This window comes from Pollachius pollachius, assembly GCF_949987615.1.
Source record: "Pollachius pollachius genome assembly, chromosome: 12".
Taxonomy (NCBI): Eukaryota; Metazoa; Chordata; class Actinopteri; order Gadiformes; family Gadidae; genus Pollachius; species Pollachius pollachius.
This window is the reverse complement of record NC_136945.1, coordinates 12321502-12349019: the sequence shown is the minus strand read 5'-3', so window position 1 is coordinate 12349019 and position 27518 is coordinate 12321502. Positions and strand designations below refer to the sequence as shown.

The following is a 27518-nucleotide window of genomic DNA, read 5'->3' as shown; positions in this document are numbered from 1 at the left end:
CTAGATTTTAACGCTAAGTTGATAATGTCTCAAGAGGGAAAAGCTCTTTTTTTTCTTTCTAAAATAGCAGAGTTCAGAATTTTTTCATATTCAAGAACATGATTTTCTTCTTGCTGGGAACAGTGATCAATGCAAAATACACATTTAACCGCATTATAGAAAGGAAATGAATATATTAAAATTAAAAGTACCATATTTAATTAAAAGTGGAGACAGAATGATCAATTCAGGTACAAATACGCAGCCTAGATACAGTTAAACAGTGTGGCGCAAAGAAACATTCAAACTTACCTTATACTTCCTTTGTCACAACAGGTATCCACCCAGTTTCCTTGAATCTCCCAGTGTAGTATAAAGTCAAAGATGTGTGGGTGTTCAGGTACAGCAGTCAGAACACGTATATAGGCGGTGGTCCAGTGCGTCTGGTCCTCCTTGTTATAAGTACCAGTAGGGAGGGCTTTCCGGATCCCACGTCACTCTGTCCTGTGGTCCCTCTACCTCCGCCCACCATGTTGACCCTTCTGCTCCCCGACGCCACCAGGGGTCAAAGGATGGGTCTTGGGAGATGAGGGAATGCGGACCACTGTTGCTGTTCCAATTATCAGGGGCAAACATTACTCAGGAGGGTGGCCCACCCCTGCAAATACTCCTCCCTTAAACACCCAGAAGGCTCCTCCATTAGCCTCACAAAATGCATTTGACTGATCACATAATCTCCCAAGACGAGGAGCATATGCTGGCCTCTTGGGAAGGCCGTTTAACATCTACTTTCCCATCTGAAGCATCAAGACCACCAGGGCCTCATCCAGGTTTAGGCTGTAACCAGACACCTATACAGGAAGTAACAGGTTTTAGATGTACACCGATACAGGAAGCGGCTTTGTACTGTTGGATGTGTCTTTGTACGTGAGGATGTCACGCTGGATAAGGAAAACGGTGGATAGCATGTTACACAAACACCCTAGGGTAAGTAATACTGGGTCATTACTATTTAATAAGAAGGGGTTATTGGCTGATTGATTGAACACTGATTGATACTCTGGAGGAATGCTTGCACACAAGACAAATGGGCAATTATTTGAAACCCATTTGTCTCACTTCAGCCATAATGAGCACTGGATGTGGATGACATGAAACAGCCAATGACAACACTTGTCTCCGTTTCAGTTGCTGGTGCCTCATTGCAAATGGGAGCTGAACAACCATTTTTAATTTGTAATTATACAAAATAACGAGGCAGGAATGATAAAATCTCAAGCACTTTATTATGTTGAACATTATCTTGCTTAAAAAGGCCATTTGGTATTATATAATTATATATAATTTGTTAGCATATATATAATTATATATACATATATTAAAATGTTGAATAACAAAACCCTAGAGACAGACACAAATGAAAAAAAAAAATTGCTTAAGACATCAAATTAGAAATGGCCAAAAAAAGATAATCTCGAAAACGTTTTTGAAATGGTCCCAATACAGTTCAATATAGATCTATTAAAAAAAGAAAAAAAAAAAAGCAAGGCAAGAAGACAAGAAGGAAATATAAATAACCTTACATTATGTACAAAGGGTAGTAGGTAGTGACCATTTTGAAAACCGGTAGAAGAGCAAGTCATGTAAGGACATCAATGAGGGTTGGTTAATGAAAGGGGACACCTGTTTCAGCAGGGGAGTGTAAACTTCTCTAACTGAAATAAACATGACATGGATGAACACTCTGAACCTCCACTTCTCTACCAGAGACCCTCTCCATCAATCGATACCTCTCTCTGCTAGAGCGGCGGTATAAATCTTTTTTTTTAGGGGGGAGCGTTAAAGATAAAAGGTTCATCCAAGCAGCAATCATTTTTTCTGTTGTGTACAATCAGGTGCCTACTGTGTACCATTTATAATATACCAAACAATTAAGTGAATTTAAATGAATTGGCGGCGCATTTAGGAAGAATGGCATAAGTGAGTGCTGCTGGAACAATAGTACACTCAAAGATCTACTGTGAATTTATCTAAACCCCTATGGCTCCATCCATAGGCTATGCTGACAGCGGCATTTCCTTTTACTCCTAGTTGGGGCGGGGCCACATCGATGGAGCTGCCGCGAACATGGAGCTGCTAGCTGGGGTCTGTGGGAAATTCATTACCTTGCTAAAATCATTTTTTGGGGTTCAACATAACTATGGAGGCACTTTTTGGAGATAACACGCTACGTTCGTCTGAAAAGTTGGCACAGTGTCATATTCTTGTGACGTGATCTTGAGCAAACATTTTTAACTAAAACAGGACTAAATGGCCAAACACAGACAAGCCATAAGGGGAACAACACCACTCCTCCCTCTGCCACTTCAGCGGCTATAAGAGAAGTTGGAAACATAACAAAGAAGTAACTAAACACAGTGGCACCTAACTACTAATATGGGCACTTGTAACGCTTTGGAATGAGAGTTAACCTGAAATAGCAATGACGGTGCAGAGACAGCCAGCAGCCGAGGGAAAGGTCTCGACTGCTTCACAAAACAAGGACCCCACGCACTCCGTCACAACATCGGATTCTTGACACTGCTACTTTGGATTTTTCTTCTCAAAAATTCTCTCCCTCCACAATTTCTGGTTTGGTTCTATTCATACAAGGGATTCCGTTTTTTTTTTAGGGTGCAAATTGCACATTATTATATGAGTCTTCAGACCAGTGATGACAGAATTGCATATTTAACCTTTTAATCTTTTAAGCAACAAATTAATTGTGTGCGTTACACACATTAAGGAGAATCTAATCATTGTAGTCAAAATGAGTTTGAAATTGGGACGTGCAAATTAAATATTAATTTATAAATTGTCTTTTTTAAAAAGGTGAAAACAAACAAAAAAAGAATCTGAAGAACACACCGTGGATAAGTGTGGGCAATTTATGCTCCGGTAATCTTCAGGAAGGAGTGAACCTTTTGAACTCTAGCCAACTGTGGAAATGGACCAGTGTTGAATTTGTAAATTGAAACAATCCTGTGCGCAGTCATTTCCTGAGTTGGCAGAGTTGAAATAGGACTGACCCCTGTCGATAACTGACATCATTCATCTTTCATTACAATCATAAAGGGAATGGCTTCAATGGTGGCCTCATTGGAAACACATGGCGTCGCAAACCCAAGTAGAAAATAAGAATCCACTGCAAACATTTCAGAGCACTCATACAATTCATGAAAAGAAAGTTTCACTTTGGAAATTAATCGAAGCAACAGCTTTATAGTTTTACGTAATAAAAAATAAACATTCTTCGGCATCAGTGACCGTGGTGAAATAATACAATCTTATACCAAAAAACAAAGGTGACAAAACAGCATTGTGATGCAAGGCCAGTATACAGCAAAGGGGAAGCAGTTAATTCATACAGAAAGGAAATACTTTCAATTTTGTGTTCTCCCCATCAATACTGCTGAATGTCCGTAAGCAAACACATGACCTATAGAATTGGTATATCTTGATGATAAGATTCCTATGGTTTATCATGGTATTTAACTTGATTGTCATGTCTCACGCTTTAACAAATTTACTCGAAGGGTGGGGGATGGATCCAAAGTGTGGTGCATTACTCATCGATGCACCAGAAGTCTTGTCTCGTCTTGTCTGGTTTTTCCTGGACAGTTTGTTGAGGTGGTCTCTCACGTTCAAAGCTCAGGTGAATCAGGGGCTTTGGCACTGTGGGAAGGATGCAGCTTAGGGCTCACTTTCTTTTTGCGTATCTGGACGCATGTGCATTTCTTCTGTGGGTTACCAAAATGGACGCCACATTGATGTTGCCCACCAAGAGACTCTTGTTACTTCAACTCCAAAACTGGAAGGGGGGAGGGGATGGATGATGATGTGTTAACCAGGTTAACACTCCTGTGTTCAACAGTTGTGGTCTTTGTGTGTACATGAAGGGCTGGGTGGGTAGGGAAACCAAAACAGAAAATCTATCCAGGATAATTCTATAAATAAATCAACCTGTGTTCTGCCAATCACTGCAGTCAGGTAGAGCCACTGATTCAGGCCATAAGAAGACAAATCAAGTATCAGTTCCTATGTAGAAACAAAATAAAAGTATAATAACCCAGCTACGTAGACCCTAACAATCTTCCCTTAACTGTGAACACCAGCCAATAAAGCGTTGGATTTGTATTCATATATAGTTATATTATTTATATATATATTCCAATAAAATATGTTACAAATGCCACCCTAAAACGTAGCCAACCTCAAAATGGTCAAAAATAAAAGAAGCCTCAGGATCGGTATATATACACTTTCTAAAGAGAGACGGGAAGCTAAAGGGACAAAAAGGGCTGTATTGACAAGACAAATATTACAAAATATTCATGAAAGCATTTCAGTTTGTCGTGTCTTCCTGTAGGAAAGCTCTGGGTTCTGTTTTCCTGTGCCGAGACTGTGGTTCCCTTTTTCCTCTGGGAAGGAGGAACCTCAAGAAGTCTGTCAGGTGAGTCAAACTGCGCGTGAACGTGGATGTGTTTACCGCGGTGAGTTTATATTGGTTTTAACGGTGTGTTTGTGTGTGGTCGTCCGTCCGCTACTTGAAATTGGCATAGTCGGAAAAGGCATCTATGTACTCTTGAACCACCTTGTAGCAGAACTCGTACTGCTCCTAAAGGGAGAGAGAGACAGAGAGAGAGAACTGTAAGGGATTCCATTCTAAAACCAAAAATGGAATATGAATAAATAATAAACATATTTTTGTTTAAGTCTGTGCATTCAATATTGTTTGCAAAATCAACAGAATACTCAATTGGTTTTGTATAAACCGGATAATCCTCCAGGGAAATTAATGAATACAGACTTAAATATCATGTTAACATTTTAGAAAAAACTGGCACAATGGGTTCAACAGGAGCATGTCCGAAGTGTGTTGTTAAAACCAAAGCTAGCCCTCTTGAAAAGCGTTTAACAACTTTACACATTTATGTAAAGTTACACAAAAACGTTCACCTACATTTTGTGAGACCCAAACGTATCTGTTTTTAGGTTAAAAAAGGGGTTTGTTGAAAACAGGTGAAAACCCCCCTAATCCAACCTAGAGCTCATTGGGTTGAGTTATGCTCACCAGTGTCTGCACCATGTGGGGCCTCTGCAGTCTCAGGCTCTTGACCGTCTGGAACACGTCCAAGATGCCCTCAGCCTTGACCCTCTCCAGGACCGTACTCAGCGCACAGAACGTCCCGGTCCGGCCTGCCCCCGCACTGCGCACGCACGCACGCACACGCACACGCACACACACACACACACACACACACAATTTAGGAGTCGTTTTCATCTAAGGCAGCTTTAAAGTGAGGATGCTTAAAGTATACAATCAACATTTTCAAGGGTAATTAATTTCATATAGATGAATATAGGATTGAGAGTAAATAATAAGGATGTTATGTCCAGAAATACACAGACACCCATAAACACAGTAACTGTGTGCAGGCTTTCTTTAAGCTGCCAGCCCGTCAGAAGGAAGGGGAGAGCAATCTAACCAAGCAGTGAGTTCCTGTGACATAAATAGACATTGTGTTTTCCCCAATTAACTGTTCAACGCACACATACACGTGAACGACAGATATAAATAACAGATGCTCTCTGCATCAAGTGCCTATGCATAGAATAGAGGTGGGGGAGGGGAGGCTGCTTCTATGTACTGTGTCTATGGGTTTGCACTTAACTCTCCTGTATAGCGTGTGTATTTACTTCATCCAATATTTATGTTCATAGGATGTATGGTCGATTATTTAAGAATTATTTAATTGTTGACAAAATTACAATTCAATTCCTTCACCTCACAACGAACGGAAAACCTTGTGAATATCAAAAAATGTGACTGAATGAAGTCAACAAAGGAGTCCACTAGGCAACATAAAGTGGTTGTGCGTATCTCTGACCTGCAGTGGACGGTGATCGGGTGGTTCCCAGACTGCTGCTGCTGTTTCGTCACCGCGGCGATAATGTTGATCATGCCTTTCCCGTCGGCGGGGATGCCCACCTCAGGCCAGCCGTGGAAGTGGAACTGACGCACCGCCCGCGCCTTGTTCTCCTGGGGGGAACCGAGGAGCGGGGGGAGAGTACAGGTCACCAGGATGGCACGTTGTGTTTATGGGTTATTAAGGGATCACTAGTGGAGGGGAGGGGATCTCCAATGTGTTTAAGGAATAGGTCATGACGGTTTACTATTTCTATCTATCTAGCTTTCAATATCTATCCATCTAGTATCTATCTAACAATGTATGTATGTATGCATGCATGCATGCATGCATGCATGCATGTATGTATGTATGTATGTATGTATGTATGTATGTATGTATGTATGTATGTATGTATGTATGTATGTATGTATGTATGTATGTATGCATGCATGCATGCATGCATGCATGTATGTTTGTATGTATGTATGTATGTATGCATGCATGCATGCATGCATGCATGTATGTATGTATGTATGCATGTATGCATGTATGCATTTACGTATGCATGTACAGTGGGGCAAAAAAGTATTTAGTCAGCCACCAATTGTGCAAGTTCTCCCACTTAAAAAGACGAGAGAGGCCTGTAATTTTCGTCATAGGTAAACCTCAGCTATGAGAGACAAAATGAAAAAAAAAAATCCAGAAAATCACATTGTCTGATTTTTTAAGAATTTATTTGCAAATTATGGTGGAAAATAAGTATTTGGTCACCTACAAACCAGCAAGATTTCTGGCTGTCACAGACCTGTAACTTCTTCTTTAAGAGGCTCCTCTGTCCTCCACTTGTTACCTGTATTAATGGCACCTGTTTGAACTCCTTATCAGTATAAAAGACACCTGTCCACAACCTCAAACAGTCACTGTCCAAACTCCACTATGGCCAAGACCAAACAGCTGTCAAAGGACACCAGAAACACAATTGTAGACCTGCACCAGGCTGGGAAGTCTGAATCTGCAATAGGTAAGCAGCTTGGTGTGAAGAAATCAACTGTGGGAGCAATTATTAGGAAATGGAATACATACAAGACCACTGATAATCTCCCTTGATCTGGGGCTCCACGCAAGATCTCACCCTGTGGGGTCAAAATGATCACAAGAACGGTGAACAAAAATCCCAGAACCACACGGGGGGACCTAGTGAATGACCTCCAGAGAGCTGGGACCAAAGCAACAAAGGCTACCATCACTAACACACTACGCCGCCAAGGACTCAAATCCTGCAGTGCCAGACGTGTCCCCCTGCTAAAGCCAGTGCATGTCCGGGCCCGTTTGAAGTTTGCTAGAGAGCATTTGGATGATCCAGAACAGGATTGGGAGAATGTCATATGGTCAGATGAAACCAAAATAGAACTTTTTGGTAAAAACTCAACTCGTCGTGTTTGGAGGAGAAAGAATGCTGAGTTGCATCCAAAGAACACCATACCTACAGTGAAGCATGGGGGTGGAAACATCATGCTTTGGGGCTGTTTTTCTGCCAAGGGACCAGGACGTCTGATCCGTGTGACGGAAAGAATGAATGGGGCCATGTATCGTGAGATTTTGAGTGAAAATCTCCTTCCATCAGCAAGGGCACTGTAGATGAAACATGGCTGGGTCTTTCAGCATGACAATGACCCCAAACACACCGCCCGGGCAACGAAGGAGTGGCTTCGTAAGAAGCATTTCAAGGTCCTGGAGTGGCCTAGCCAGTCTCCAGATCTCAACCCCATAGAAAATCTTTGGAGGGAGTTGAAAGTCCGTGTTGCCCAGCGAAGGCCCAAAAACATCACTGCTCTAGAGGAGATATGCATGGAGGAATGGGCCAAAATACCAGCAGAAGTGTGTGAAAACCTTGTAAAGACTTACAGAAAACGTTTGAACTCTGTCATTGCCAACAAAGGGCATGTAACAAAGTATTGAGATGACCTTTTGTTATTGACCAAATACTTATTTTCCACCATAATTTGCAAATAAATTCTTTAAAAATCAGACAATGTGATTTTCTAGATTTATTTTCATTTTGTCTCTCATAGCTGAGGTATACCTATGATGAAAATTACAGGCCTATCTCATCTTTTTAAGTGGGAGAACTTGCACAATTGGTGGCTGACTAAATACTTTTTTGCCCCACTGTATGTACGTACATACGTACGCACGTACGTACGCACGCATGTATGTATGTACGTATGCATGCATGTTTCCCTATTGGAAAAAGCAAGAAAAAAAGAGGGATTAAGAGGTTGAGAGGGAATTGGAGAAAACAGATAAAGACAGATAGAGGAAAAAGACAGAGCGGAGGGGAGAGGGACAGAGTGATGGCGATAGAGAGACATACAGAGATCCCTTACCCGGTTGTTGGTGACCAGGAGCTCTCTCACTGTGTAGCTTTCGCTCTCATCCTCCCTCTTGATCTCGATGGAGACGTCCCCATAGGCCACCGCCCCGTCGCTGGGCCAGTACTGGGCACACTTCTCCTGTAATGGATACCCACGACACAGAGCAGATGAGCAAAGGAGCAGGTACACAAGGTTAATCATACCGTATTGTGTGCTCCACCGTAGCCATGTTCACATGCAGAGACGCGCTCCATGAATGAGTAAGCCTACGTAAGATAGGAATTGCCTTCTTATTCTGAACTATGGCACAATGTCGGAAATGGATGGGGATTGTGAGTAAAAAAAATATTTCAAGGTCAACAGATCACCTAAGCTGCGGGGAGGCTATTGTGGCCGTTCGGTTCCTGGTACAATACATGTGAATTGAATGAAAGTTATTTCTGTGCTCCTGGATGTTCTGTGAGGGAGTGGCATGATGAAGGTCATGGCTGGGCTCTGGTCGCCTGCGTTCAGCAGGACCTCTGCTTCTGTTGTATTATTGAGTAGCTTCTCCATTAACAGCCGTCTATTTTAGCCCCTTATTGGCCTGATACCCAACACCACCGCACGCATGCATGCATATTCACGTCTCTGGAGACTGCCGGAGAAGGGGAGCTGCTCGGCCCCTTTTGTGTACAAGTCTGCCATCCCTAACCTTTTACTCCCAGTACATACGAACCGGGTTGCATCCCCAAAGTCTCACAACCTAAGGAGGCAGCCTAAGGTTAGGCACCCTTCCTGATAATAAATGAGCTGTATCCAAATTCACATGGGAATATTTTGGATCCATTAACCTCCTGAATAAGTTCTGAGCATTGTTATATTATTCCCAGCAGCAATCCCCCTCCACGTCTCTGATCCTACCTGACCCCTCTCCTCCAGCTCCGTCAGCATGACGATGGAGCAGCTTCTCCACTCCCAGATCATCCTCCAGAAGTCCTCCAACGTGTGCTGGAGAGGGCCCTGGCTGGCGATGTACGAGTCCTTCTGGCGGTAGCCCTGAGGAGGCAGATGAGAGGGGAGGGGAAACGGGAAACAACAGTTGGTGAGACAATGGGTGAGAGAGAATGCATGCAAGTCATAAGTAGACATGAGTAGTGAATGTGAATGTTAGCTTTCATTTTGTATTGTAATGCATTGTAATAATCTATTGATTATTACACATGAAATCACTTGTTAAATAGGGATAACAGAAAATGAAATACTGTATGGTGCATTTGTGTTCAAACATAAAAACAAAAGTATGCTCTTTCAGACTGACATCAATGAAGGATGCGTTCACATAATCCGTGTTCTCTTCTCCCCGTTTCACTGGAATGATGACTCTGTTAAACTCATCTGAAACAGACAGAGGGACACATTGGTGGGAGACCGGATACAAAGGGTTGGGATAGACAATGGTCGCAAAGCCGTTTAGAAACCCTAACCCCTTCCTCGTCTTTGGGAGAATAAAAAGCATAATGACTGTTATGCATTAACCCCTTTTAAGCTTGAGTTTATGTATAATGGTCCCTTCCTGCAAGTAGAATGATGTTGCATGCATAGGCACATCCATAAAAACACAGGAGTAGACCTACATGGGATAATCTGCAGGACTCGGTTCTTCTTCATGTTGGCCGGCAGGTTGCCCGTTCTCATCTTATCGTTCTGGATCTTTATAGACGTCAGCTTCTACAAGGAAGAGAAAAAGAAAGGATACATTGTCGAACATAAACATCCTGCAACATAAAAGTAAGACGGGAAATACCACATGCACACAAAGACTCCCAGGCCCTAACTACCTTGAATTCGGTCTCCAGGCCCCCACAGCCGGCTCCTGGGGACGGGGCGTAGAGCTTGGCCAGGTGGGACTCCAGGGAGGAGACTTCCAGCTCAGTGTCTCCGTACAGGTAGTGCTCCAGCAAGGCCTGGAAGATGAACACGTACTGCATCTAGGGAAGGAGAGAAAGGAGAGATAGAAGAGGAATCGTGATGCTCCACCAACTTCAGGATCGACCAAATGGGAAATACCTTTCTAGAAAACAACCAGCTATTATGGGGGACAGCTATTTTTGAAATTGGTCCAGTATTGAGCGAGAGTGCCCTGTCAAGTCTAGTAAAAAAAGACAGGCCCTGATATTATATGTGTCTGACAACATAATTGAAAGGATCCCTACAGAGATATAAAACTCTTTTCTTTACCTTAATTTGGTCTGTCTGCCATTGTGTCTATAAGAGTCTCGCTCAAGGACAATTTTCGCTCTATAAGAGCACGAGAGAGATCGTTGCAGGAAATGTCCAGGTTGTCGTTACAATTTCAACTCTCCTTCACCCAAATATTTCCAAGGCTTTAGGTTTTATGTAGTCCAACACAATACACTCTTGCCTGCACTCCGCTCTCACCTGTCCAGTGTTCTCTTCCTGCAACAACTCAACTGGCATGGTCTTTCACAGCCAGACTAATTAAATACTTGACCAAGTTCAAACATTGTGGTCTGCATTAGTCCCTTAAACCATATATAAATACCGAGACCTACTTTTAAAAAGGCACTTGCTGATATTTATATGACAGTTGCAATTTCAGGTCTAACACTTTAAATCACTTGTGTTGATCATTTTTGCATTAAATGACTCTTTTAAATGAATGTTTAATAGTTGCAACAAAAAAGTATTGAATTTGAGGAAGAACAGGGTGAGGCAGGATTTTTTCGAGAATGCATTGTCATTCTTGTAAATAGCTCAAATGAACAGTGATTCAGCTGGTCATGTGCGTTTGTGCTGGCCTTCCCTGTTGTTGCGTAGGTCTGCGTGTCACCTTTAAAGCCGTACCCCCACTGTGAAACACTAGTTCCTCCATCTGGTGTTTACCCCAGAGACCTGGCTGTCTACCCTGTTTTGGCTTCTTTAATTCATTACAAAGCACAATCAAGCTCATGACATAGGCTTTGTTTGCAGTTTTAGCTGTTTATGCGTGTGTGAGCACCAAGTCACGACCAGGCAGTGATGCATTTGTCAAAATACTTATTTTTAACCTCCAGTGGGAATTAAACTCCTAAAGCTATATATACACTTGCCGCGTTTGAAACCAAAATAAAGTAATGATGACGGCCCTCACACACAGTACATACGCCAATTCGTCCTCGGAAAATGTGAAATGTACAAACTGCCGCCCAGATCCCCTTGAGGGCAAAACGCAGACTACAAATGCCTTGGTGAAACGTGCTCGCATGTCTTAACATTCTATATAAATCGCATCACATCGAAGGGGCAGGACAGGACCCACCGGATATGAACCCTGATCACAACGCAGCTAAGCAAGTAGCGAACACATACCGGCTCTCTCATCGTTTCAATGCTCTGTGAGTATGCAAGTCTGCTTTTGTGTGTGTATCCAGCCGTCTGTCTGTCTGTGTTCGTGTCTGTATGTGTGCGTGTCTGTGTGTTTGTCTGTTTGACTGAGCGCGTCTATGCGTCTGTCCGTCTGTCTGTCCGTGTGTGTGTGCATTCCGCCCAGAAGCAGCGCGTCAGGGGGGGTCCAACCAACTCACGTCCGTCTGCACCATCTGACAGCGCTGCGCTCGGATGCGCGTGACGAAGCCGAACACGTCCACCTTCCGCTCCGAGGTCATCATGTCCAGCATGGCGTCGATCACGATGAAGGTGCCGGTGCGGCCCACGCCGGCGCTGCAGTGCACCACGATGGCGCCGGCGTACTGCGGGTTGCAGTTCTTCACCTTCTTCAGGAACTTGAGCATGCCGATGGGCGTGAAGGGCACGCCGAAGTCGGGCCAGCTGGTGAAGTGGAACTGGGTGACCAGCCGCTGGGGCTTCTTGCCTGACAGATCGCCCACCTAGATGGACGGACAGACAGACAGACAGAAAGATGTCAAGAGGAGAAGAGCCTTTCGAGCCGGGGTTCAGGGGTCATGCGTTTGGTTGAAGACACTGAAGGTAAACATGATCGAACAAGGAGAAAATGACGACAAAACAAAAATAAGTCCAAAAGAGTAATAAGTAATGATAGTAATTAATGTCCATTAGTGTTATTTTTATTCCACTAAATGAGTGACTTTGTTCACATTTATTTTTATATTCATGCTATAGTAGAACAACTGTAGCCATTGTGTTATAACAAAAAAACACATGTGCCCTTCCTGTTGAGAACCAGTAGAACGGTACCTGTTGGATGCAGAACTTGCGGATGGTGTAATCCACGAGGACCATCACGTCTTCCACAGAGACGCGGATGTTCCCGTAGGTCCAACAGCCCTGGTCCGGCCAGTACTGGGCGCATTTACACTGAGAAAAGAGAGAAAAAGGCAGTGCTGTGAATACACACTCACCGAGACCCCTCAGCTCAGCACCAATCACCTGGCACTCTACCAGCTGATCAGGTGACACCCAAACACACACATAAGAAGATCATCTTCTGGCACAATGAAGACACAGAATTAAAAAGCCTATTTCCCAAATTCATCAATAAAACTAATGGGCAGGATGATGTCATACAAAACGTGCAACATAGAGGTACCTGAAACCTATCGTGTCGTTCCCCATATTGCCTACCTCTTTCCTCTCCTTGAGATTTGTAACCATGACGATGGTGGCTGTGTTCTGCTCCCAGATCATTCTCCAGAAGTCGTTCAACGTTTCTTCCTTTGGCCCTGAGAGGACAGAAAAAGAAATGCACAGAAACAAGAATTAAACCTACAGAATTAAAACTATGGACCTATTTTTATTTCATTTTAAAAAATGTACCTTGGGCTCCAATAAACTTGTTCTTCTCTTGGTAACCCTATAAAACAAATAGAATAAAGAATATATATTAATACAGATTAGAGACGAAAGGTCTGGTCTACCTCAAAACAAACAAAATAGCAACAAAAAAAAGAATCTTCATACTAACGTTTACAAAAGAGGCGTTGATAAAGTCAGAATCGGGGACTCCCTCCAAAGATGAGAGGTGGACCCTTGAATGGTCATCTGAAATGGCAGGGACACAAATCAGGGAAAATAAGTAAAAAAAAATAGCAAATAGGATTTACAATGTGGACCATTGAATGGTCATCTGAAATGGCAGGAACACATTAAGGAAGATAAGTAAAATTAAAGAGCAAATACATATACATTTTGAAAGTCAGGAATACCAAGCAAGACAGGCAAGAATAAACAATACCATCAAGGACGATGGTGTGATGCTTATTATTGTTTATGTCGGGCTTCTGGATCTATTTCCATTAAATTATTGGAGTGCAGTTTAGTTTTAGAGCTAATAAATCAGTTACATCTAAGAAGAATCTCTGCAGGGTATATATGCATTGTACATAGTTTATTTGCCAAACTAGGTGGAAAAGCATTTGGCTTTGTGTGGTCGTACTGGGGGGTCACTCACATGGCAGGATGTTGACGTATCTGTTCTTCTCCTTATTCTCTTCCTTGGAAGCAGCGTCACACGACGGCTGGATAGGGCACACTGGTAGCGACTGAACGAGAAAAACAAAACAGCAGAGACATTTCAAATTCAAATTTCACTCCCCAACACATCATTCCAAGCTTCTTGTACGCTCCTTGTGGAGTTCACCCTGGTTTAGTACTGCTGTGATGACCAAACGATTGTGTTGATTGTATCACGCAGCCCAGTATGATATCAGACACACAACCACCTTCCCGCCCAGTCTCTCCCTTAGCGGTATCTCATCGGTATCTCGGTAAGTGATGTTTCGAGACTTGCGGTTCCATTCTATAAAAAATGTGTGTAAAAAGGTTTAAAATAGTGGTTGTTATTTCTAAACGTAGATAGTTCAATGGCCCCCTTGGAGGGATTTAGTCAGGTACTGATGGCATCCCATAATTTTGTGCTCTAGCTACGCTGATCTTCGGTTGGCTCATTTCATTATTGTCTGATTGCATTCTAACAGTCTCAGTCTGTCAGCAGAGGGCTGGGAAGCCAGACAATAACATCCTAGGTGCGGTGTGGTAGGGCGTTGGAAAGCTATGACAACTCATTTCTCATCAAAGGATTATGTGAGATATTTACCAGCACATTGCTTAATATGTCTGCTTCCAAGACTGTGGGGATACAGGTTTGACATCTATTTTGTCTGGGACTGATGTATATGGTGTGTGAGTGAGTCATACATTAAATTCCTCCCTGAAGAGCTTGTTGTCGTCAGCCATTCGCCGGTTCATCTCTTCCTCCAGCTTATCGATAGGAAGGGGCGGGTACTTCCTGTTTGTACTGGGCGAGCGGGCCAATAGTGGCACACTCTGGAGCTCTGGAGGAAAAGAGAAAGATAGGAGAGGAGGGGAGATCAGGAAAGATAGGAGAGGAGCAAAGGAACAAAAAGGGACAGAAAAAGGAGAAAGTAGTTAGAGCGAGAGAGGGAGAATTTAAGAGCACATGTATACATTCAACTGTTCAAACAGGCCACCAGAGGTCAGTGTTGTGCAACACTGCCATAGGAATGGGCTAACCTAAGAGTTAGGTAATCCCATTGAACAAAAGCCTCTGCCATCGGCCAGCCAGTGAAACAGATATTAGCAACGGGAGCGTGATCAATCCAGTCTTATCTGAATCAACTCAATGCGGCATGTTGGAACAGGCCGACTGTACAACAGCACAAACTCGTTGATATGACCCAAAATAAACAGAAACGAATGCCTGATTACACGGTCCGATGTGCCGAGACACACACACACAAAGAACAATCACTGAAAGCACACGCAACCACATCCGAGTACACACACAGAAAGACAGATACCCACACTTATTGGCTTACCCGTATCATCTGATCTACCATTGGTCAGTCTGAAGGAGTTGGAATGACTTCCTGCCTGCTTGTACTTCTTAAACCTGTCAATGACGATACAAGCGTTTCAGCACACATCTACATCTGACACACACACACACACACACACACACACATATATTCGCCCCAGATCACTGCAGAATGTCAGTTGGTTGTTGCCATAGTAACAGCTGCAACTTGGGGCCTCTCCACAGGCTTCTTGGCTCCATAAAAAAACCTAACAAGTGTTCCTTGGCTTCCCTGCTTTTTATGTTATTTTCCCCATGATCAGAAATGTTACAATCACTCAATGTAGCCCAGGCCACTTTGTTAAAACCAAGTCGCATCCAACATGTTGTTGTCTGACCTGAGCATGTAGAGGATGATGATGATGAAGATGATGACCAGCAAGGAGGACACGGCCACCATGACGGCCATGATAGGCATCTCGTCCGCCTGGTTGTCTTCTTGGGCGACGGACAAGAGAAAAGACACAAAGGGTTTGTTCTGCATGTACAGCACAGTGGGATGAGGGGGAGAAAAACAAGACTAAGCAGCAAGAGACAGCTCCACAATAGGAGTTAACCTGTACGCTTCTGTACGAAGAGGCAGATATACATGGCCACTAAATGTTAACCCTTTAGCAGGATCTAATACATATGGTCAAAATCCATCTACCAGGAATGCATTCTTATACATGTGTGTTTTTATGTATTCATTATAATTATTGACGTTGAAGCAGCATTCCCCAAACAGAACGACAGTGCAGTCTTGTTTATTCTCACAGCAACCCGTTGGGCTATGGAGGGAGGGATTGAGGTTTGAGCTTTTTTTGCCCCATCCAACCATGCATCCTTCATGTCAAGTGTTCAAGCATAAGGCAGAGCCAAGGTCTGGTGTAAATATTTCATTGGCCTTCGGAGGAGGATGTCTCGGCCTGGCTGGAGAGAGTGAGAGCTGTGGAGAGCTCATCCATAGTCGGCGTAAACCTTCACTTCAGAATGTGCCGTTACATCACTAGAGAGCTGTAGGGTCAACATACAGCTCAAGTCTGTCTTTTACCTAGTAAGCTTCCACAGATGTAGACCGGACTGGGTTGCGGTGAGGGGATGGGTTATTCAAAGTAGGGCTGAGGTTTGGGGTTATTGCCATTGTCGGTGAAAATACTTGGTCATAAAATGTCTGAGATAATGACAAATGGCCACTTCAAAATAGCATCGCCCAATGATACGGCTTTGATATAACAAACTGTAGCTCTGTAGCAAGGGAAAACAACGTTTTATAAAGTTTTGAAATAAATATTTCCTTTTCTGAAGCTATAAGCAATTTATTAAATAATAAATGACATTATAAATAACATTAAATATTTATGTGGATTGACTCATCTGTGAAATGACTAATATCTTCAGCACTTGTTTGGAGAATAACTTTAAACAACAAAAAATAAACTAAAGCTAAAAAGAAAAACGCTTCAGTATTCAGTAATAGGGTATGTAATTAATGCCAGATATTTGTTTTTACATGGTCAGGTTACTACTGCTATCAAAACATGTATTGATGAATAAAAAGTATATAATGTTTCTGTTTTGAAACATACTGGTTGCCCAGAGAGGGAATCATTTGATCACATGTTCCACCATTAACTTTGTCGCAAATTTTGGAAGCTCTTCCACTATGTTGTGAATGTTGATGCATCATTCCCATAGTTATTCCGGCACTTTCCTGCAGACAATGAATACATTTAGGAGTGCATCATCACAATAGCCTATGTATGGACATCATGTGAGTGCAACATGCCACCAATTGCGCAAATCCCAGCTACAAGTTCTCGCAGGTTGGACTATAGAGACCACATATAGATTATCGGGGGGGGGGGGGGGGGGCGGTAAAGCAAAACAAAGAAATACAATACAAAATACAAAAAATTGATAATCAAAATACACATATTCAAGTTATACAACCAAAATATGGCCCCGCAGTTACATCTGCCACCCTTTCCAACTGGCAAAGTGGATTAAGGCCTGTATGTCACCAGACCCCTTTCATTCATCAAATCCTCTTTAAAATCACATAGCAGGAAACATTGGGGGTCGGCGGTGTATTAAATGGGGCGTAAAAGATGGTTTCAAGTGAAGCCACGCTTAAGCAAATAGTGATACTGCTTAGTGCAGGGGGATTTTTCCAGAAAACCATGAAGCCATGCTTTTTGGGTCCCAAAAACACATCGCGGCAATATGGATCACTGTTTGGATTATGTATCAGCATGATCATCATGTACATGATTTCAATCAATCAGTACATTTTCTTGAAGGTATGCCATCAGATAACTAGTTTTCCATTACCGTCTTCCCTCTTCAAGCCTCCAGTATTGTGGGAAAAAAGGAGAAAAGGGCAAGCATGCCTATTCAAGTTATTAAGACACCACCACTCAAAAACCATGACCCACTGAATCATGCCCAGACACCAAAAACATTGAGGCTGTCTCACCTGGATCCTGGCCATCTGTAGAAGGACACAAGATGGTGTTTACTTATGGTGCATCTAAAAGCAACTACAGCATCCCCCACGGTCAGGTTGTGGATAACAAGCGGCTGACTCAGTCACACAGACAAACTCACCTGGCGGTACCACGCGGAATTCCTCCTCCCCACTCGGCGCCGTGGCCGTCTCCGTTGCCATGGGGTCGTCGATGACATTGTCCGAGAACGTCTGCCGAGGAGTGACGTCCGGCGTCCCCGTCGCTGCGGTCCCGTTGTCCCGTCCTCCGTCTTCTTCCGGCTCCGTGCCGTTGGGCGCGAGCGGGGGCGGGGGGGGGGGCCAGGTGGCTGGAGGTCCGCTGGGGCCGTCTGCGGGGGCCTGAGGTACTGGCAGGGGAGGGGCCGGTTGGGGCTCCGCTGTGGGCGCGGCCTGACCCCCGTCATCCTCGGCCAACGCTGTCGTCGTAGGCGTCGTCTCCGGGGCAACGATGGGGGGGAGGACAGTGGGCGGGTCTGTCAGGGCAGGGGTGGGCGGAGCTGTGGAGTTGAGTAAGGGGGCCACGGGGGGCGCAGAGGGCGGGGCAGTGATGACACCCACAAGACCTGGAGAGAGGAGGGAAGGATGGGGGTGGGAGGGCTGCTGCTACGGCGACTACAGAGTCGCGATAATGAGAATCAGATAAGCATCAGTTCCATCGAGCATCAGAAATTTGTGTTCAATCCACGTCAATCTAATGTGGATTCAGTCTGGATTTCCTTGTATTCCGTTGAGACGATTTGATTGGGTGGAGTGTGTTTTCCCTCCTGGCTACATAGCTAAGCGGCCGAGCGATTATGGTACACTAGTGTTACGGCAACGGTGCCGCTGAACGAAGCTACGGTGTTTTAAACTTTGAGGAAGTGCAAACAACACAAACAGAGATTTTTTCAAACTTTGAGATTTATATAATGATTTACTATTTGAGGGTAAGACATATTCTGTTATGCTATGGTTATTGTAAGTTGATAGCTTCTGCTCCATCACTTTAATTCATAGAACACCGCTCAAGCGTAAAAGTACAGGACATGGAAAAGGGTGAGTCATTCTGAGGTACCTGTGGTGAGGGTGGGGGACTGCGCTGAGGCCGCTAGGGCCAGGCTGAGCAGAAGGAGCAGGGGACACACACCCATTCTGCCCTACACACACACACACACACACACACACACACACACACAAACGGGACCATGAGTCAAAGAGAACATCCCATCACAATGACTTCTTAACCAGAGCCTTGTGACCTGAAGACTAAACTAACCCACTGTTGGGACAGGAGGAGCCACTGGCCCCTCTGACCCCGGAGCAGAATCCAACATGCTCATCATGTCAAGAGATGTGTCTATATCTTGTTTTGAAACCAAAACGGAGTACTCACACACTAATGGGTGTGTTCACAAAGAGATCCCCTTACCTTGAGGAGCGGAGTTGGCATCAATTACTCATTCGCACAGCATGGTCCTGAGTCAGGAGGAAAGGACAATGAATATACAGCATATGGAACGACAACAATGCAGACTTTATCATGCACATCATGACAGGAGCATAGGCTTACATTTCAACGGGGATTAAAGGGATACATCCCCCTCAATATTAGAACATGTGTATTCATCCATCCTTACCCACAAAAATAATTGATCCGAGAAATAACACCATAACGCTAATAGACACGGCAATGTCTCTGACAAAGGGCGGCAGATCTTTATTTACTCCCAAACACACACAAATATCTGAAAGCAGTACAGAATACCGGAAAGCTTTACTGCATCCACACACATACAGTAGAAATAGTATGTAGATAGAGTATGGACTAAAGCAGTACATAATCTATTATCTATAATGAGCTCTGCTAGTGCACAATGAAGGGTATCCTGCTCGGTCAATACAGCTATGAGTAGTTCAATACAGCCCAAAGCATAGATTCGGTGTCAAAAAGGCAGAGGCCTATGTGTAACTTCTGCAACAGATTGCTGATCGTAATAACACCGTGGCCAGCCTTCCCTAAATCACCACCGAGGCCTAACAGAATCAGTCCCCCTCCGACCACAGTACTTGGATGGTTCCTCTGCTGAGTGCTGCCTATTCATGCAGAAGTGACTAGGCCCACTGTGAACAGCCACCAGAAGGAGGGGATGGAGTTGGGCAGTCTATATCTGCCAGACTGACCGTTTTCTGCTCCATTCACAGAAGCCCTAAAAGTTGTCTCACTGAGTGAGCTGTGATAATCTCTGGGGCTAATCCGACGCTCTTGACCCAGCAATAATCCTGCATGTCTGGCCCTAAGGAAAAGGAGATATTTGGGGGGCGCACACACACACACACACACACACACACACACAATCAGGGATTACTACATCAGGGCCCTGCACAAATTGGGCGCTAAAGTCAATAGCGTTGCCAGTTCCTCTGTCTAGGCAAACTAAAAATCTGTGGACAAGCAGAGTTTTCACCAGAGCCTGTCCATTCCAGCACTTACATTCAAGCTGCACAATACCGTTTCTATCTGGCCCTGATTGGAGCCTAAAACAGCGAATGAATGCTGAGTAATGCAGTCGTGCGTTATCCGCCCACTAAACAAAACGCTTGTCCTCCTTGGCTCCAACCAAACCTACAGCATTCACAATCACGGCATCTTTTGAGCTGAATATTTACTGTCATCAAACTGCTCTTCCCTCTTAATTTGGATCCTATTTGACTTCAAGTAGGGCGTCGGTAATGATCTGCAATAGGCTAAATAAAGTGTGGCTTCTAAACTAGCCTGTGTGACCTTGCATAACAGAACATACCTGTTTAAGTCCACATTGCAAACTAATTAACCACGAACGTAACTGGGCTGAAACAATCCATCTTGGCACACTGCACACATTCTGTTACATGTATAAACGAGACCAAATAAAAAAAAAAATCACTGGCTTGATTGCGTATTATCTTGATTCAATCCAGATTGCCTCCATAAGATTAACGACTATGGACAAAAAACACAATACGAGTTCAAAAATTGGGCAACATAATACATTGGGTGACCAAACAGCTTTCTTCACGCTGAGTAAACCGATATGGAGTCGGACAGCACGACAGGGATCCGTCATTAGCGGCACATCCCTCGCTCATCGACCCCCCACCCTATTAGAGGCAGTGACTCAGCTGGAACGGAGCTCGGAGGCCACAGGTAGCGACTGAATGAAAGGGATGCATGGGGCACCTGCCTTCTGCCTGGGTTAAATATAGCGCCATAGTCAGTGTAGCTTGCATGTCAACAGCATCTAATCATTGTAAAGCTTTTATTAATGATCTTTTTTTCCTGAATGGAATGTGAATAATTGTCAGTGTCATATATATATATATATAAATAAGAGAGAGAGAGAGAGAGAGAGAGAGAGAGAGAGAGAGAGAGAGAGAGAGAGAGAGAGAGAGAGAGAGAGAGAGAGAGAGAGAGAGAGAGAGAGAGAGAGAGAGAGAGAGAGAGAGAGAGACAGAGACAGAGACAGAGACAGAGACAGACAGACAGACCTTCACCTCGGTAATAGGAAGGTTTGAAGCTTTTAGTGCCAAAGACGCTAGAGAACCCCACTAAATAAAGTGGTGCTGAAACCCCCTCCTATGGTCTCCGACCATGTTTTTGCGATATATGGGGAAGCGGTTATTATTAATTTACTACTCAAAAGGCAAGTGGGTTGACTTCTGCCCTCTTAAGTGTGCTTCAAATAAATCAAGGCATTCACTTGGTAGCATTTTCCTCCAAACTCTCCATCATGCTACCATCTAACAATCAACAATGGTCATTCAAGCATGGCTGCATGGTCCAAGTTTGTCATTATATTTAAATCTATATAAAGCATACTGTTATCGTGATAGAATAACCAATTTTTAAATCAAATTAAATATTCACAGCTTCATGATAGCCATTCATGAAATGTTATTTATACATCTCAATGAAAACCTTATAAGGCTCCATTAGAAGTTACTTTTATACTAAACATGCCTTTTGTAAACCCCGACTCATATTTCAGCATCTTTTGTTGAGATCTGTAAAGACCTACCTTTTAGAAGAGAACAAAGTAACGTTCCTTTCATGTGCCTCATTGATTTTATCTCACAACCTGCACCACTGGTTTCAAATCATAATGCACAATTATAGTCGTACTATGAAATACATATTTCCATGTAGCATACTCTTCCCTTCTGTTTTATCACGGAGCTGAATAAACCTCCTCACTGGCATCAACATTATCCTATCCCCTTTGGAGGAAACTTGTTGCATGTTAGCTCCAATTTTCATTAGCCTCTTGAAGCACTATAACTAAAAAAAAAGGTTGAGCCCGACTGCCCTGCAGGGGGAGTTGTGCTGTGCACCCATGTGAAGACACAGTGATCCACAGTGAATCACAGTGATCCACAGTGAATCACCAAGGCGGGCCCTTTAGAGCAGCCAGGCAGCTTCAGGAATTCTATGGCATGTGTGTAATGGCGAAACAATTAACTGACTTATTAACTGCTGAATTATTAGAGGCAAAACCATGATTACAAACAAAATAACAACAAACTCCAAATAAAAAAGTGGTTAAAAGGGGGTAAAAAAAAGCTTACATTTTAAACAGATAATTCTAAAACACTGTACATGTTGATAGTTCATAAGTACACATTAACTTGTAACCTTTTCTTAAGCTTGTCCATTATGCAACATATTTGGCCCTAGCAATTGGAAATTCCAACACCAACAAAGTTATATAACGTCTACGAAACAAATGCATTGAGTAGCTATAGTACAATTCTACCATGTAAACATTAAATGTGGTAGTAAGGAACTGTGTAGTTGGAAATCCAGCGAAACCCCCATGAATAGGAGAAACACTCCCAAGGAAGGCCAGAAATGCATGTGACGAGAGAAGAAACAACTTAGTGCTTTTGCAGTCACCCATATTTATAATCACAGCACTTCCCAAATTCTCACTCCTTCTATAATTCTTACAATGTTGCCAGACTTTAAAATCTCTGAGGCCTACCTAGGCCTAATAATTATAATTTCTAACGCCATACCTGAACCTTAGGGTCTATAAACAAATATCTAAACAAAACCACACTCCCTCTAGAAATGGCCACCCATTGACAATCTTTCATAGCCTCCAGGGATTCAGCTGGATCCAGGGAAGAGTCTGGGGTCATATTACAATGGATAACCCTTATTATACGTTGTGATGCCGCAAACGCAGCGTTGCCTTTCATCATGAATGCAGATTACCTTAATTAAACAAGTAGGATCCAATACAGGCACAGAAACAAATACAAAAGTAGTTTACAATATAGACCTATATGTATTACAAAACAGAGCAAAGCTGTAATTAAACCATAGAAGACAGTAATAGTAACAACAATAATAATAAAAATAATAATAAGAAGAAGAATTATGTGATTCGATAGTGATTCCATAACTCAAATATTGCAAAGTCATTTAAACCATTTACTTTGACAATCAAATATTCACCATGCATTTCTCTCAATTCTTAAAGCGTTTGTTAAACTTCAGACTGTAATCACTGTTGCATCCGTAGATCTGACTCTTGCCGTTTCATTCTTAAACATAACAAAGGATTCTCTTGTGAAATGAATGTTATTTATATGATGCCATGGCCCAAAACACACACACAGACCTGGCTCATTTTGAAACCACAGACAAATTTGATGCAAGCACACACCACAGGGTTTAACTTCATAATCACCGCAGTTCCCCTGTTTGGTTGCACTACGCTAGTGCCCCCTGACACCTACTAGGATGAGCACAGAGCAGAACCAGCATGGCCTCAAACCGACCAGAAATGGTATAATATTGGTGATTGAGCAAGGATGTGTGTTGGGGGGGTTTTCTTGAGCGCACCTTGCAGCGGTGGATAATGGGAGTCTGTCCTTATCCGTGGCACATTAATACAGTTCCTATGTCTCTGTGGGGAGGGGCCCGTCGGTCCAGGGGAGACAGCATTACAGTGAATGCTTCGCTTCATCGCGAGGCTGGTGTAGGCGTAAACCCAGAGCCGCCAGGGCTCTATGCTCTGACACAGACCGCAGATTATATGTCCCCAACGCCACACGGTGCAGCCACAAGCCTCTGGACTTCCCTTTCTAACGGCCCGCTACACTCTGCTGGTGCGGTTTGTCTTCCTGCTGGTTTTCATTTATGGGCTGTTGGGTTGATGAAAAGACGTGCAGCACATGCTGGGAATTAGCATTGTGGCTAATCGCACGGGCACGGCCGACCACACTGTCCGTTCACCAGACTGGTGGTGGTAGGGTTCAATCAGAGAGGTGTTGAACTCTGCCCACTCTTAGCAGAGAGACTCTGTGTGTGTGTGTGTGTGTGTGTGTGTGTGTGTGTGTGTGTGTGTGTGTGTGTGTGTGTGTGTGTGTGTGTCCCACTGAGTAACCCAGAGGACTACCAGGGCTGGGGCCACATCAGATGGAGAGAGGATGTGGAGCCGCTTGTAGTGGCCTCTCCACACCAGCCTCTCTCTCCACCCTCCATCACCCCTCAAGGATGCAAGGCCACCAATGCGACAGCATTGTATGCTTTGCTTTCCCATATTTTCCCGCATAGTACGTTTTCCCTTGCAGCACCACGTATGGCTCCCTAATAAAAATGTCAATTTGAACTGGCAAATGTCACTAGCACATTAAACATAAGAGGAGAAACTATTTTTGACTGTAGCGCCACACTATGTTTGGTTAATGATGCTTGGTTCTTCCAATTGAGATGAAAACTGAGCTTTTAAATATGTGATTGCCCTCAACTCTTTTTTGAGAACGATAAAGCCTTTCAAATATAATATTCAACAGATTCCATTCACCTTAACTAGACATCATGCAGTTTTTTTCTCCTGTCTTTGATTTAAGGTGATGTCATCATAAAAGGTCTGCAATTATCTTTCCTTTACATATTCCCAGAAACAAATAGCACAGCCTTATCTCAGATGATTATTAATGTGTATTATAGGCTATTAAAGCTGGTTGATTAATATTACACTCCCAATTTAGGGTGGTCAGGCATTATAGCAAATGTTGTGAATTAATCTTAAAAACGAATTAGTTTGCATCCTGGTCAGTCATTGGTAATGTTTACAAACTCTAAATGTACATTCCTCTTTTACTCAAAGCTGCCTACCTTCACAGGGAACGGTCCATTATAAATGGCTCACGCCTTGCAACTGTATTTTTCCATATGCAGTTTCCTCCTTTTATTTAAAACTGAGGTCCACCTCATACCGCATAACCATTGACCCACAAATAAGCATATAACAATGAAATATTTATAAGCTAAAGATAAAACATTGCCGTACAGTATCTGATTGGTTTAAAGTCCACCAGTGCTAAAAGAAAGTGAAATATAGCTAAGAATTTGCTTACCATCCTGGGGAATTCACCACTGTAACTAAGGACATAAATAGGCCAACACCTTTAGGCAATTCTGCATAACCTCATAATATTACCATGTTCACCCTAATAGACATTGAATCAGTGTTTATTTGTTCTAAAATATGTATATCTATAGGTAGAAACGGAAAATTAGATATACTGCCTCTCCAAGGGCCAACTGAATATATTGTCAGTGGCCTTAAAATTGTGAAATATCCCCCAGTAGGAGTTATTTTAGACTCCAATGTTGCAACGTTTTCCAGAAAGGCATTAGAAGCTCTTTTTATTTGAAAAGGTAAGTCAATTGCTAAATGCACAACACAAGAACATCAAATCAACTTCAGAACGGCCATCCATAAATAGTTCCTAGATCCCAAAATAGGTTGGAATACATCGTTCTGAGTAAGATAAGACGATTAGGCCTGCTGCCTTTTTGACTGATATTGCAATAGCAATGTTTTGGAGTCAATCTGCTTAACTAAGTCGATTTGCATTTTGCTCAGCGATTCCCAGCAAACATTAATATGGGTGGAGGACATACAACTTTTGAGGGGAGGTAACGTGTGCAGACCTGACCACCGAAGGTAGGCCTGCTGGCAGGCTTTGACAGGATGACTAAACACCCCCACGTAACAAGGGTGAGCTTTGCACGTGGAGGATCTTGACTCCTAACATGAGGACCTCACGGAAAATAAATCCCAGATCGAGACAGGGATGCGGTAAGTAGGCCTACTTGCCAACCGCTTGAGGCTAACGATAGGCTAAGATTGAAGCAGCAGTTGATCCCTGAGGTGACACGCTGCATCCTGGTTCTGGAATGACATCATGACATCAAACTGCTGCAATTGATCCAGCTCCCCTTTAGTTTGAATCAGGTGAAGAATCATCAGCCATTTATATCTTCTGCCCTTCAGCAAAGAACATCACTATCAAAAAATCGGTGTACCAAGTAAAGCAAACGACCAAATAAGCCAGGCTAGTATACACAACTACTGTGCCAGGTTCTCTGACAGCAAGAAGAGTCTCAACACTCAAGAGATAGTGTGCGTGGTTACATTCTCAGTGGCATTTTGGTAGTATAAAGGCAGGTTGTGGATAAGAAGTGTCTTTGTATAGGAGAGTAGATATGGGCTACTTTGCTTCAAGGATCACAATTAAGAAAACTCTTAACCTGCTTGGATTTGGTCGGAAGATATTAGCGATCCCGTATTCCTGGCCTGGTTCTCATGAAGCCCCCAGTTACTCCACCCACCCCGGGTCGCTCCACACCCTCTCAAAACATGTAACAACAAAGCATCGGCTGAGAAAAGTGCATTTCCAGGGGTGACCGAAACCACAAGACTTTCATTCGTTCAACGGAAAAGGGGATGTATAATGGGATATAGTTGGAAAAAACGCAGGATGCTCAGTTGAGATATTCCCGACTTATGTTGAATATGTTATGTTCTAATATATATCTCATATATCCCCCTGTACTGGAGAATCCCCTTCGCCAAAATGTCCCTCCCTGCCTCCCAGCCACTTCTACAATGTTCATGTTGTTCCAATCAGGGTAGAGTTCCCCCGTGATTAACCATTCACAAAGTTGACTGGCTCTCGGGAGATCCGACCCATCCTATAACCTCATTAAACCGTAAAAAGAAGCACTTTGTAAACGGAAACGAGATTGTATCGTACCGTAGTGGGACAGAAGACCGTCTAATGGGCACAATCATGCTCTCAGATTAATGCCGCTGGATTCGGCCCGCAGAAGTAACACGGTATGAAAACTTGACTTGGTTTCCAGGTCTCCCCTAGAACTGGCTGCACTGGAAACACAGTCAGTTCTACATAGAGCTATAGGGACAAAGTACTGGGATCCGATGTTTCCCCAGAACCAAACATGCCGTAGTCCCCATGTAACGTAATGTGTGAAAAGCGTGCGCAACAAAAACAAACTCACCCCAACTTCAGTACAGGCCAAGGGGAAATGTTGGAGATGAGGTGATGCGTTGAAATAGTCTATTTTGTATTTCCACGTTTTCAACCCCGGCCCCCAGTCTCCACACCCCAGGATCAGAGTGTGTGAGCGGGGTGGGTAGGGGGGGGACGACCTGTGATATAGGAATGATCTGGTGCTCGTACTTCCAATCCGAGGAGCCACTATTCTGTTTGTTTTAACATGCTAGGGCGGCCCCCTGAAATTCCCAACTCGATCCCAAAGGCGTACAACAGATGGTAGTTTCTTCGTCTTCCGTATTATACGAGGAAAAAAATGGAACAACAGCGTTTATCCTCAGTATCCGGGCGCGTCAGACGATCATTCTAGTCCGCCATGTTGTATGTCTGCATTGGAAGAATGGGAAGCAAGCAGCACATTCCCTGGCCAGGCCCCAGCTCCAAGGTTTTGATCCGTAGTATGGTGCGACGTCTACTGGCCATTGGCGAGAGCGCCAGATAAGTCTAGTCAATGTGCCACTGTTTACTGCAATGGTCTGTGCTATTATGAATGGGTC

General features: G+C 43.5%; 1 protein-coding gene across 5 annotated transcripts; it reads right to left on the bottom strand.

Annotated features, from left to right (window-relative positions):
• Positions 1-3908: 3908 nt before the first annotated feature.
• On the bottom strand, positions 3909-27345 carry ptpra (protein tyrosine phosphatase receptor type A). 5 transcript variants are annotated; one of them, XM_079747428.1, is made up of 22 exons: positions 26966-27345; positions 19037-19083; positions 18683-18764; positions 17730-18191; positions 17599-17613; positions 15479-15578; positions 15103-15176; positions 14462-14598; positions 13716-13806; positions 13230-13306; positions 13082-13118; positions 12890-12987; positions 12503-12622; positions 11872-12174; positions 10126-10275; positions 9922-10015; positions 9606-9682; positions 9209-9343; positions 8318-8443; positions 5910-6061; positions 5093-5228; positions 3909-4636 (listed from the first exon to the last, which is right to left on the bottom strand). In XM_079747428.1, exons 2-22 carry the CDS (start codon positions 19055-19057, stop codon positions 4562-4564), a joined length of 2562 nt encoding a protein of 853 aa, XP_079603554.1. In that variant the 5' UTR covers positions 19058-19083; positions 26966-27345; the 3' UTR covers positions 3909-4561. The 5 variants fall into 5 exon arrangements, with proteins under 5 accessions (XP_079603554.1, XP_079603555.1, XP_079603556.1 ...); XM_079747429.1 differs by having other exon boundaries at positions 15479-15575; XM_079747430.1 differs by lacking the exon at positions 17599-17613.
• Positions 27346-27518: the final 173 nt, after the last annotated feature.